Source organism: Pituophis catenifer, unplaced genomic scaffold, assembly GCF_029215685.1.
Source record: "Pituophis catenifer annectens isolate HBS135680 unplaced genomic scaffold, rPitCat1.0.hap2 SCAF_11, whole genome shotgun sequence".
Taxonomy (NCBI): Eukaryota; Metazoa; Chordata; class Lepidosauria; order Squamata; family Colubridae; genus Pituophis; species Pituophis catenifer.
Window position 1 is genome coordinate 13657539 of NW_027256891.1, and position 14115 is coordinate 13671653.

The 14115-nt window shown below is 39.9% G+C and overlaps 1 protein-coding gene across 1 annotated transcript in view; it reads right to left on the minus strand.

The window, feature by feature from the left end:
* Positions 1-6408: 6408 nt before the first annotated feature.
* The window catches only part of RPS6KA6 (ribosomal protein S6 kinase A6), a 68895-nt gene continuing 61188 nt past the window's right edge, over positions 6409-14115 (minus strand). Inside the window, exons 18-22 of the mRNA XM_070952030.1 lie at positions 13134-13295; positions 11414-11490; positions 11112-11229; positions 8287-8427; positions 6409-8188 (exon numbers count right to left, since the gene is read on the minus strand). Coding sequence (XP_070808131.1) covers positions 8063-8188; positions 8287-8427; positions 11112-11229; positions 11414-11490; positions 13134-13295 — 624 coding nt within the window. The 3' untranslated portion in view covers positions 6409-8062. The remainder of the gene's footprint in view (positions 8189-8286; positions 8428-11111; positions 11230-11413; positions 11491-13133; positions 13296-14115) is intronic.

A 14115-nucleotide genomic window follows, 5' to 3' on the forward strand; every position in this document is an offset into this window, starting at 1 on the left:
CATCCAGGATGTATTGTTATATGTGTAATCATTTTTCCACTTCATGAGGTAGAAAAATACGGATTGGTCTTGCTTGTTATCTTTTTGACATTTTCTGCTTGTGTTTAATTAATTCTATCTTTGCCTTGTCTTTTTCTCCCCAGCCCGGAGCAAAATGGGTTCATAAATTTCTTTTTTAAGGATTGGGCCAGTCTTCTCCGGAAGCTCCACAAGCGATCAACTGATCACTTTTTATGAAAAGCCAAAAAATAAAACTTTTCCACCAGCATCCAGTGATTTATAGATTTTACCTTATGTTTTAATAATAAACATAATGATTACACTTCTGTATAGGACTTTATAGATTGATCTACTTGGGTTAGGATTGCCATAACGGAGGATTCCTATCTGAGTGAGGGTATGATGTAATAGGATGTTGTAATAAACCCAGCAAGGGTGTCTTCTGAAGAGATCCAACCCAGATTTCAATCAATGAACCCATCATTCTGCTAGGGTTCCATGGCTGAAGGTAGACTTGAAGTTGGGAATCTCTGGTCTCGTCTCATATCTTAACTTATAATATTACTTTGACCTCTTATCCTTCTCTTGATCTTCCTTCCACTGTTCCTTTTCCTCCTCTTTGTACTCCTCCTCCTCCTCCTCCTCCTCCTCCTCCTCCTCCTCCCATTTACCATTTCCCTGCCTTCTAGCACTGATGATGTTCCCTAGCTAGGTAATGAAATGTCTGCCAAAAGACAATCAAGCTTAGAGAATACCAAGGACCCCACAGTCCTCCTCATCCTCATCCTCCTATTTACCATTTCCCTGCCTTCTAGCACTGATGATGTTCCCTAGCTAGGTAATGAAATGTCTGCCAAAGACAACCAAGCTTAGAGAACACCAGAGTTGTCCTTCTCCTCCTCCCACTTACAACTTCCTTGTCCTCCTCCTCTTCCTCCTCCCACTTACAACTTCCCCTCCTCCTCCTCCTCCCACTTACAACTTCCCTGTCCTCCTCCTCTTCCTCCTCCCACTTACAACTTCCCTGTCCTCTTCCTCTTCCTCCTTCCACTTACAGCTTCCCCTCCTCTTCCTCCTCCCACTTACAACTTCCCTGTCCTCTTCCTCTTCCTCCTCCCACTTACAGCTTCCCCTCCTCCTCCTCCTCCCACTTACAACTTCCCTGTCCTCCTCCTCTTCCTCCTCCCACTTACAACTTCCCTGTCCTTCTCCTCCTCCTCCTCCCACTTACAACTTCCCTGTCTTCTACAGTAGCACTGATGATGTTCCCTTCCCTAGCTGGGTAATGAAATGCCTGCAAGGAAATAACCAGGCTCAGGGGACTCCAAGGACCTCATCGAGGTCCTCCTCCTCCTCCTCCTCCCCCCCCACATTGATCAGTTTGCATTTATAGGCAAGCCTTCTTCACTTCAGTTTCACATTTACAGATTAGAGGCAATACTGTAACCCAAATTTGATGGTCCTGAGGATGGCATGAATTGAACAATGCCGCCATCTCCTGACCAAAAAAAGGAAATAATTAAAAATAAATCCAATGAAAAATAAGTAAAATACCACATTGAAGGAGGTAGCAGGGCCATTGTCAGGTGTGCTTCCTTCAAAGTCCAGGAAAGGATGACCCAAACTCCATGTTTTATAGAGAAAGGTACTTTTACTGGTTTATGGTAACCACAAATCAGAAAGAGTCTAAGATCGTATTTTTTACAACTAACCAATTTTATTAAAAGGCATAAAAGTTTGTGAGACACAGCTGTCCAAAGCATCTGAAGGCAGGACAAGAAGCAATGGGTGGAAACTAATCAAGGACAGAATCAACCTAGAACTAAGGAGTAATTTCCTGAGAGGGAGAACAATTAACCAGTGGAACAGCTTGCCTTCAGGAGTCGTGAAGTTGCTTCAAAACTAAGACGACATTGGACAGTCACTTGTCTGAAATGGTATAGGGTCTCCTGCTTGAACATGGGACTGGTCTAGAAGACCTCCAAGGTCCCTTCCAGCTTTGATTGATTGATGGATTAGTGGTTCAGTCTTGCCAGTATTAGATTTGTCATGTCAAGTCTCAGTACGTTTGCCTTTATTTACAGTATCCCCAAAATTAAGACCAGCTGCCTGCAATTACTGCAGGGTTCGAATCTCTCCAAGGCTCAAGGTTGACTCAGCCTTCCATCCTTTCTAAGGTAGGTGAAATGAGGACCCAGTTTGTGGGGGCAATAAGCTGACTTTGTATAAAATATACAAAAGGATGAAGGCTATTGCTGAGCACATTGTAAGCCGCCCTGAGTCTTCGGAGAAGGGCGGCATATAAATCAAATTAAAAAAATTAAAAAAAAAACAGAATAGACAAGTGGTAGTGCGGTCTCTTCTTAAAAACCTCCAGCGATGAAGTACCCACAATATCTGAAGGCAACCACTCTACTGGCCTAGTTTTTCCTTTGAAAATTCTTCATCTAAGGCAGAGGTCTTCAAACTTGGCAGCCTTAAGACTTGTGGACTTCAACTCCCAGAATTCTCCAGCCAGCATAGCATAGCTATAATATTCTTTTATCTATTTGCATTTACGTGCTTTCCAACTGCTACTGTATTTCCCTGAAAATAAGACCCTGTCTTATATTTTTTTGAACCCTAAAATAAGTGCTTGGCCTTATTTTCGGGGAGGTCTTATTATTTTGGGGCGCATGGAGCAAGACGTGCCTGATTTCCAGCTCTGTCTCCCTAACCAGAGGAAATGGCAGGGACCGCCTGCACATGGATTTAACTATTTCCGGGGAGGGCTTATTTTGGGGGGTATGTGTTATTTTAGCACATGCGTTCAAAAGCCCGATTGGGCTTATTATCAGGGGATGTCTTATTTTAGGGGAAACAGGGTAGGTAGGCAGGAGCTGTTCTGTTGGTCAGAATAGTTTGATAAGCAGCCAGGTTCAGAGGCAACATATTTCAACATGCAAAACCATGAGAAAACATGGTCTAGCACACACTATTCCTTTCCTTCTTGCCATGCAACAGTTGAAAACCTCCTGATCCTAGCTTTCCTAACAAGGCATAAGATGGACAAAGCCCCAGTCTGAAAGCAATTTCAAATTTTAGAGCTCACCCCATTGAACAGTGCCTGGTTCTTGAATCAGGACTGTACAGTAGTGGCCAAAATTGCAGAAAGCTTTTGGGAAAAGTGTATTTTCTAAAACTAGCTAATAACATCACTTTTTTTTTTTTTTGCAGTAGTACCATAAAATTATATATCAATGGAAAGATAATTTGATCAAGAATGTAATGCAATAACTTTTAGGAAGGATTTGCTATTAGAATAGCACAGTATAAAGAAGAAAAGTGAAACAGAGAAAAAATGAGATATACAAAAATGATCACCATGTCACTTAATACTTAGTTGGGTAACCTTTAGCATGAATTATGGCCTTACAATGTCTTCCCATGGGGTGAACCAAGTCTTTCAGTTCTGCAGCTGTTCTAATGTGAAACCAAGATGGAATGATGGCTTCTATTAACTGGGTTTTATTGCTGGGTCGCTTCTGACTAACAAGTTTCTTTAGTTGGCTCCCTAGATTTTCAATTGGGTTAAGGTCTGGGCTATTCCCAAGCCATTCCAGCAATGGAATAGGATTATCTTGAAACTCAAAAAAAAAAAAAAAAAAGTGGTGTTATTAGCCATCAAACTTCAAAAATACACTTTTCCCAAAAGGTTTCCACAATTTTGGCCTCTACTGTAAGTTTTCCAGCTGACAAGCTCAACCTTAACCACTGGCCCAATATTTCCCCAATATACTGTAATTTCTAAACTCTCACAACACTGAAAGTGTGATCCCAGGGCTTCTTAACTGAACTGCTGTTCAGTTCAACGGGGTAGAAGTGATTTTTCTAGAAAACCATAGCTGACAAACCTCTATTTGAGGTTGCTTCCATTAGCATCCAAACCAGGAAATTACAGCCTAGAACAGACCATGTACCATTTCTGTAAAAGTACATCTATCACGTTCCAACAAAGGGATTTGTATGGATAAAATTAGAATAGAATAGAATAACAGAGTTGGAAGGGACCTTGGAGGTCTTCTAGTCCAACCCCCTACTTAGGCAGGAAATCCTACACCACTTTAGACAAATGATTATTCAACATCTTAAAAACTTCCAGTGTTGGAGCATTCACTACTTCTGGAGGCAAGTTGTTCCACTGATTAATTGTTCTAACTGTCAGGAAATTTCTCTTTAGTTCTAGGTTTCTTCTCTCCTTGATTAGTTTCCATCAGGGGTGAAATCCAGCAGGTTCTGGAGAACTGGTAGCGGAAATTTTGAGTAGTTCAGAGAATTGGCAAATATCACCTCTGGCTTTTCCCCAGAGCGGGGTGGGAATGGAGATTTTTGCAATATTCTTCCCCCAGGAGTGGAGAGGTAATGGGGATTTTGCAGTATCCTTCCCCTGGAGTGGTGTGGAATGGAGAATTTGCATATCCTTCCCCTGCCACGCCCACCAAGGCACACCACGCCCACCAAGCCACGCCCACAGAACCAGTAGTAAAAAAAATTGGATTTCACCACTGGTTTCCACCCATTGCTTCTTGTTCTACCCTCAGGTGCTTTGGAGAATAGCTTGACTCCCTCTTCTTTGGGATAGCTCCTGAGATATTGGAAGACTGCTATCACGTCTCCTCTAGTCCTCCTTTTCATTAAACTAGACATACCCAGTTCCTGCAACCGTTCTTCATATGTTTTAGCCTCCAGTCCCCTAATCCTCTTGGTTGCTCTTCTCTGCACTCTTTTTAGAGTCTCAACATCTTTTTTATATCATGGCGACCAAAACTGGATGCAGTATTCCAAGTGTGGCCTTACCAAGGCCTTATAAAGTGGTATTAACAGTATTTAAACAGTATTTAAAGGTATTGCATTGGATTGTTCCTACAAGGTGAGAGCAATCCTTGTGGTAAATAATTAACCTTAGGAGCACTTTTTTTTTTTAAAAAAAAGGAAGCCTCTATAAGGAGGGTCTCTTTATTTCTTGGATAACTTCAAGATACCTGTGAAGATCTGCTTTTGAAAAAGTCCTCCAGCAAGTGCTATAAAGAGAAAAAATTAATAGTTTTGCCTCTTTGGGTTCGTTCCATCCACGTCAAAGTCATTGTCAGTCATTTCCATGCATCCTGAGGGAGGGTAACAGTAACAGAGTTGGAAGGGATCTTGGAGGTAATCTAGTCCAATGCCCTGCTCACTCAGGAGACCTAGAGATTTGAACCGCCGAACTGCCAACTTTTCTGATCGACAAGCTCAGCGTCTTAGCCACTGAGCCACCTAGCCAGCCAGATGTCTTCCCTCTCTTCAAAACTGCTTTCACTTAGCAGATTAAAGAAAGACCAGATATCCAGAGTCTTCTAGGACTTTCTCTCCTGCTTATCTGCAAGCAAACTGACTGACTCTTAGATACTGTTGACTCCAGAAGCTTATAAACTTATCACCAACTATCCAGGAAATTATAATTATTGTAACCCACCCTTCAGAAAAATCACTAGGTCTCAAATACGCTCATAAAATACTCAAAACAGGAGATTTGGCTCTTGAAAAAGTCCCTGAAATTTGTTGATTTCCTGCCAGTCAGAGTAGAAAATATTGGTCTAGAAGTGCATTTAGTCTGATTTGAGATAAGTCTGGTTTTCTGTAGGTATAAAAAAAGAAACGTACGGCTGAGATAATATATATTCACTCCTTTAAAGGAAGGATTTGTTTAAATAAAATAAATCCATATATTTATTTTTGCTACTGAAATGGATGGAAAAATGTAGTCTTTTTTCCCCTCGTGTAATTTATGACCGGCATTTCCAGTTTCCTTATAGCTCTGAGAAAATGTTTAATGAATTTTAACAAAGGCATTCTATTTTCAGATTTCAGTCTTAGCGGTTTTATTTGATTCCCAAATGAAGTCATCAAACAAAAAAATGAAATATTATTCAGCATGATATTCAGAACTCTCTTGATCTCTTGTAAATGAGCTCTCTAATTCATTAATGGTTATTCAAGGAAGGTCATCCAAAAAGCTGGTTCTGAATTGTTAGGGTATTGATCAACTGCATTAATCTCATTTTACAATAAAATATCTCAGTAATCCATATAGGAATATCTTTCTTTGGGGGGTGGCGAGTCTTCTAAGATGCATTTTCTAAGAAAACATGCTAGTTTGAAACTAATCTAGATCCAATACGGGCTAACCTGACCAATTTCATATTTTTCCCCCAAGTAATCCTTCTAATCCTCATTAGTTTTATTCTTCACATTGAATTTATGGATTTATGAGAAATTTCCCTCTACTGAGACTTTCTAAAGCTTGACCGGAAAAGACCAAAGAATGTTTCAAAGCTTGCACTTTTCCAGAGGATACAAAGTCGATATTAAAAGAAAAACGGTTGGGGAGAGAAAAACAGTAATATAAGCATTTATCTTCAAAACTTGTTTATCAAATATCAGAGAAAACAAGGAATTCAGAGAACTTTTCAATGTGTAAATAAATAAAATCTGTTGTGAAATATGGTGTTTGATTAAAAAACATCACTATTTTACAACTTAGGATGAATGGAATGCTGTCCCAGAATGAGAAAATTCAGGCACAATGAGAACCGAAGACCATGAAGGAAAGAACAATTGAAGACAGCAAGAGTGCCCTAGCTTAATTAGCAAGGTAGCTTAATTTGTCTTGTGTCAATACCAATCAAGATAGCTTAAACTGTCTTGCGTCAATACCAATCAAGTGGCAGGGTTCAATCCAGAATGCCAGTGGAAATACAATGTGAGTCCTCCTATGGGTAAATGAAATGGGCACAGACTGTGTGACACCAAAGTTCACAAATGAAACAAATCTAAGCCAATACTGGAGGAGTTGATATCAACTCGTAGCCTTTTAGATATAGGGTATAAACTCTACACACCTTATTCTGTATCTAAGAATATTCTGTATCTAACCTTGGCAACTTTAAGACCCGTGGACTTCAAGTCCCAGAATTCTACAGCCAGCCATGAGAATTCTGGGAGATGAAGTCCACAAGTGTGGTATAAAGCTCTACACACCTGATTCTGTATGTAAGCAGGGGTGCCCAACCTTGGCAACTTTAAGACTTGTGGAATTCCCACGGCTGGGTGGAGAACTTTGGGAGTTGAAGTCCACAGGCCTCAAAGTTGCCAAGGTTGGATACCCCTGATCTAATGTATATCAAGCAGAGATCTACTTACCCCTCCTTGAAAAGATCCAATGATGGTGAAGTCATACATAATGTTTAAGTACAACAGATTATTTATTATCCTAACAACCACCTCTCTTCAAAAGCCTTAAGAAAGACACAGCTAGGTTGACCAAATCTACAGCTTCTAATGAAGGCTTTACACACTATCATCTGGGTGTATGTTCATGGATTATTATAGCTGTACATGATTTTTGTTTTTTTTTCACATAATTGCCTGACACCAATAGAAGATAAGGGCTTCCATCATGCATTTTGCACTAGGATATCTGTTTCGATGGTTCTTGGCTTATCGTACCCATGAATCAAATGCATGGAGTCCGCCAGTTAAGGGGATCGACTTACGAAACCAGAGCACATCATGTTTAATGTTTTCTTTTCTTTGTCTTTACAATAGGGCCAAGGTAGCAAAAATATTAAAACACTGACCTTTTCTTCTGAAATGAAATTTACAACTTGAGCAGCGTCTCTGGTCAACTAATACATATCTTTATAAACCGGATGAAAACTATACAGTATTTAAAAGTATTAACATAATGCGATCGATCTCTGAAATGAAATGTGTACCGAAATTCCTCACCACAGTTGCAAAATACCCTGATGCTACGGAAACCAACCTACGAACAGCAATAAATCCTCTAAACTGGTAGAAGTTTTTATTATTATTAATATTATTATTATTATTTTGTTTTCTTCCTTTCTTCAACTGAATTCAAGTAGTGTAGGAGGAACTGGTATATGCCTTTTAATTCACAGGGCAGGCAAATACAGGAGCTGTTTCTTGGGGCTTTTTTCTGTTTTCCTCTGTTCCACGTAGGCGAAATGTTCCAGCTGACCTATAAGTCTGTGGATGTCAGCTTTTTCATGCTTCTTCGCTGAGCCAAACTTGAAGCTGCAACAGGTTCCAAAACAGGCTGAAATGTCTTGTTGTTCAGTGCAGAATAGGTAGCAGCCATAGCCCCCTGGGACATAATGACATTAAAGGACAAATCAACCCGCCATCCTCAACCACCATTAAGATACAGACCTCTGTACCCTTGACGAGCTTTGCCAACTTTACCTTCACTAGATGTGGCGCGTCTTGCCTATTTAACTGATAATGTGGCAGCTGATCTCTACAGGCTATCCATGAATGCTTGAGAACTTGCTCTGCGGTGTATCTCTGGTGTGGATCTACATGTAGCATATGAGATAGCAAATCCTGGATCAAACAGATAACAAGAGTTTCTAAGTACAATTTAGAGAAAGAGGAGGTAACAAAGAGTTGAACGTGGCCTTCGTGATATTGTCACTCCTATCAGGATCATAGCAGTCATCCTTCCACCCCAAGGTTTCCTACTGGCTACTGGTGCCAGGCCTGGAAGCCATCTTTTTCGTTGGATCTTCAGGCCTGCCACATTTCCTACTGTGGGAAACTGGGAGGGGGGATTATATGGAGCAAGGGTGATATATAGTCATAACAACATTCCTTTCTCAGAGAGTCAAGGACGTCTTGCCCTGCACTTAGAGGGAAGTGGGAGGCATCTTCAGTTGGAACGGTGCTTTGATTGGACTACGTGATGGACATGTGGATGCTGGGCAGGGACTTGGATTTTTCTTTGGGTGGGGAAAACCTGGAAGCTTTCAGATTCGGGTTTTCCCAGATGTGCCAATATGACATCTCTAATAAAATGGAACTTTGAGGAAACTCAAGCCTCGGAGTCTTCTTTCATTGGGGGTGTTACTTGGAAGCCTGACATTAACCCGAATCTTGACAACTGGATTCTAATGGTAGCAGCAAGGAATATCTTCATCAGTGAATGTCAGGGTCCCTTCCTGATTTCAGAGGGAACCAAAACGTGGCATAGAGGTATGGATGACCCCAAAAGGCAAGGAAGCTTAACTGGGAAGGAGCAGTTAAACTTTCTGAAAATGGGATGCTTCTGAACCAGAAACAGTTCATTCTCAACAGGTCTTCATCGTAACTCTCCCTTTTGCCACCTTAAATGGAAAGTGAGATAACTTGCATGCTACAGACTTTTAAAACAAAATGAATGGGAAGCTCAAAGTAGAATTAATATGCACCCTGAATAGCGTATTATCTCATTGGATGCATCTATTACAATAATTTGAATAATATTACATACAAAATCAAAATAATTTGAATAATATTACATATAAAATCATGAAGCAGACCTGAATTTCAGTTTTTAGAAGAGGTAGAACAGGGAAAGCACCTTATATCAAGTTGCATGGGAAAATGACACACTGTACAGAAACTGGTTAGAATTTACATAATATATTGGAACATCTACATAATATAAATCAAACGAAACTTATTCATCCTGAGATTCAGGTATGGAAAAATTCCGGCTTGTGTTTTTTTAAAAATAAACGGAATAATTTTAGCATGTGTATGCCAAGTTACTTTAGCACAGGCATGCTAAGTAAATCTTACAAAAGATTTAAAGTCCAAAAGTAAGATATAATACCTTGCTTTTTAGATAAAGTTAAATATCTAAATAATTTAAATAATAAAGTCAAATATTTGTAGAAAATGCTTTAAAATTATTTATAAAAGGTGGTGGCAGGTTTCTTATTACTGATCACTAACCAAAACATGCATTCATGGGGAAACTCTTGATTTAACTGACATTTTGGAGAAGAGGATGGACATTGCTTACGAATGCCTGTTAAATCCAAATTTATGATAAATTGCATCTTTTTTCATCTTTATGAAGTGATTTATTTATTAGTGTCTATGGCATGAAACATCAGGATGCCACAAGATTGGCCTATTATTTGGGAGCAATATCTACATATAAATTTTGTCCAGTGTATATTAACGTGGTGGAATCGAAAAGTTGAATCATGACAACTGGACCAAAATTTGACCATCCAGGAAGCTTCATAGGTCAAAATAAAATTAAAAAAAAGTTGGGCAGAGAGTCAGAAAGTCACTGGAATGCACCAGCTCTTGCCATACCAACTTCAGGGGTGTCTCTCCAAAATGTATTGTTGCCATGATTCAATCTTTTAGATACCTTTGGCCTGGATGATTGAGTTTTCATTGACATAATGTGATGGAATGTAGCCTGGATTCCCAAACAGGAGAGGGTGCATTCCAGAGGAGCAAGAGACAATTCAGTTCAGATTGTTCGTGTGAGAGAAAGTGGGTGAAGACCGTTCATCCCTAAGAGTTCCCAGGGTATATAGATAGATTCTATGTATAGGTGAAGAACAATAAAGAAATCGCTTGGAAGAATCATAAAGTGTATTTCTTGATTTTTGGAACCTGGCATTGAAGTATATTAAATTTTAACCAACGGTTCACCTGCAATTGTGTTTACACAGCTGCCTGTATCTTATCTATCTATCTATCTATCTATCTATCTATCTATCTATCTATCTATCTATCTATCTATCTATCTATCTAAATGGCTGTGTGTGTATGTGTGTATGTTCCAGCATAACTCTGGAACGCCTCGAGCAATTTCAACCAAACTTGGTACACAGATGACTTACTCTCTGGAAAAAAATATTGTGGTGGTAAGACACCCCTAACACCCCTTGGTGTGTATCTGTGTGTCTCTCTCTGTGTGTGTGTGTGTGTGTTCCAACATAACTCTGGAACATCTGGGCTGCTGAAATGAAAAGGAATGAATTATATCTATAGTGTCAAATCACAGTACTTTTGTCAGATAGTGTGCATTTTGGATTCAAGGTAAGATACAGCTTGTTGTGCCTTAAAATGGCTTCTACTGTACAGCACAGTGGAGTTGCCATGGTAACGGCTTCACAGTACTCCACAAGGGGGCTCCCTCTGGTACGGGGGATTGGTTCTTAAATATCCAGGCAACGCCTGGTTATCAGTTAGTAAAGAATAAAATAAAAATATGTTGATACCTTTGCAGCATCTGACACAGTGTCCCAATTGCCTCCACTTAAAGAAAATTTTCCACTACCTATCCGTAACAAGATTTCTTCTGGAGTATCATTGGGTCCATTCGCAAAAGGTGTGTACCTAAAATTATTTTTAAGAAAGGATGTTAGTTTCTTTTGCATAAGTAGTTCAGAAACATAGATGGAACTTGCTGATTTAGGACAGATTTCATACTCTGGTTGATCCTATAAAATAAGCAGAAGAGTCGTGGCTTTGAACATCTGCAAATTCATAGCTATGTCAACATGTGAAAGGCGCATCTCACCCTGCCAGCATTGTATAAAGAAGAACACCCAAGCTCCAAATATCACAAGCAGCATCATAGCCTTGCCTCATGAGGACCTAGAAGATGAACAAAAACTCCATGTTATTGTTAGAAAGACGAACCTTCACCATATTTAGATTTAGAAGTAAATTTAAATCAGTGTTTTTCAACCTTGGCCACTTTAAGTTGCATGGACTTCAATTCCCAGAATTCCCCAACCAGCATGTCGATTGGGGAATTCTGGGAATTGAAGTCCATGCATCTTGAGGTAGCTAAGGTTGAAAACACTGATTTAAACTAATGACCACTGTGCTGCTTAAATAAAATTGTTAACTTCTCCTGAAATGCTGCAGTAGTATCATCTTCTTTTAATGACTCCATAATCTCTTGAGGGGTGGAGTCTGGGCAACTGAATGGAGCTGAATATTTACTGGCCGGATGCCCTTCCTGTCGCCATGCAGAGTTTTTTTCACCAGATACATTCTCCTTGTGCCCAGAGAGAGAAATATCTGTCTCTGCATAGGATTGAACTCGCAGCCTCCTGATTGTGAGGCGAGAGCTCCACCTGTAAGCCACAACACCACTCAAATGCTGTAGTAGTATACAGAACAATAATCAATATTCAACTGAATTCTGGGTTTCCATGTTTGTTTCTATACATCAAGAAGCCCATTTATGCATGCTCTTACAGTAGTGGCCAAAATTGTGGAAACCTTTTGGGAAAAGTGTATTTTCTAAAACTAGCTAATAACACCACTTTTTGGGGGAGTATTACCATAACATTATATATCAATGGAAAGATAATTTAATCAAGAATGTAATTCAATCAAGAGCCTTGGTAGTACAAGGGTTTAAGGCACCCTGTTATTAAGCTGCTTAAGACCAGCTGCCTGCAATTACTGCAGGGTTCGAATCTCGCCAAGGCTCAAGGTTGACTCAGCCTTCCATCCTTTCTAAGGTAGGTGAAATGAGGACCCAGTTTGTGGGGGCAATAAGCTGACTTTGTATAAATATACAAAAGGATGAAGGCTATTGCTGAGCACATTGTAAGCCGCCCTGAGTCTTCGGAGAAGGGCGGCATATAAATCAAATTTAAAAAAAAAAATCACTTTGATGAAGGATTTGCTATTAGAATAGCAGTTACAGTATAAAGAAGAAAAGTCAAACACGGAGAAAAAACGAGATATACAAAAATTATCTCCATAGAAAAAAACAAAATATACAAAAATTATCACCATGTCAGTTAATACTTAGTTGGGTAACCTTTAGCATGAATGACGGCCTTACAACGTCTTCCCATGGAGTGAACCAAGTCTTTTAGTTCTGCAGCTGTTATAGTGTGAAACCAGGATTGAATGATTGCTTCTATTAACTGGGTTTTATTGCTGGGTCGCTTCTGACTAACAAGTTTCTTTAGTCGGCTCCATAGATTTTCAATTGGGTTAAGGTCTGGGCTATTCCCAGGCCATTCCAGCAGTGGAATAGGATTATCTTGAAACTCCCCCCAAAAGTGGTGTTATTAGCCATCAAACCTCAAAAATACACTTTTCCCAAAAGGTTTCCACAATTTTGGCCACTACTGCATGTGAGAGAATAAATCAATTATTATGATGCAAGGAACAACAGAGCAAAGCAATCTATCCCGCAAACCCGTGAAATACAAATAATTTCCTGGAGATTTAAAAAGACAATTTATAAAACCAAAAAGAATAATGCATACCTCCGGTGCCACAAAATTAGCAGTATAGCATGGTGTTAAGAGAAGCCCATTCTCTCCCCGAAGTTGCTTTGCAAAGCCGAAATCACAAATCCTGATGGAATCAGCATTATTGGAATCATCCATATACAAAATATTACTTGGTTTAAGATCCCGATGCACAACCTTAAAAAAAAACAAAACACACATATAAAACCCAACTATTTTGGCTGAAATCAGGAAAAAAAAAACCATTTTAAAAGATCGAGTAATTCTATCAACTCAGCATTAACAAGGGGAATAGAATGAATGATTGAATGTTTAAATCCAATTTCTAAAAAAAAAAAAAAAAAAAATGAGATTTCAAAATTAGGCACAGACCACAGAATCAATTTACCCAGCTGTCATTTAAAAAGTTAATCATTAAACCTGATTCTCTCTTTTGCTTACAAACACCCGCTTCTAAATCAAGATTGTTTGTTTACTTATTTATGGATTGATTGATCGATTCATTCATTCGATTTGTACGGCCGCCCAACACAACAACTGACTTTGGGTCAGTTTGTTTGTCTTAAAAACAAACTCTAATTTTGCCTCCAGCAATTGCCAGCTCAATTCTAAAATACAATATCCAAGGGTGGGCTTCAAAAATTTTAGCAAGGGGTTCCCTGCCCGGTTGCTGGGTGGCCGTGGCCATGGCCTAGTCAGCCTCCTGCACCACAGTGGGGGCGTTTTTGTCCTCCCCAAGTTCCGGAGGCTTTTCTTGAGCCTCCGGGAGGGCAAAAACAGCTGCTCCAGGCTCCGGAGGCCCTCTGGAAGCCATAAACGGGCCTGTTTCCGGCCTTCCCGAAATTCTGGTAGGCCCGTTTTTCACCCTCCCCAAGCCTCCATGTGCACCATGCAATTACCTGCATCCAAAATGGGCCACATGGGGACTCCTGGGAGGGGCAGGGCGGGGCCAGCCAGGAGTGGGATTTGGGGGTTCTCCAAACTGCACAGAATCTTA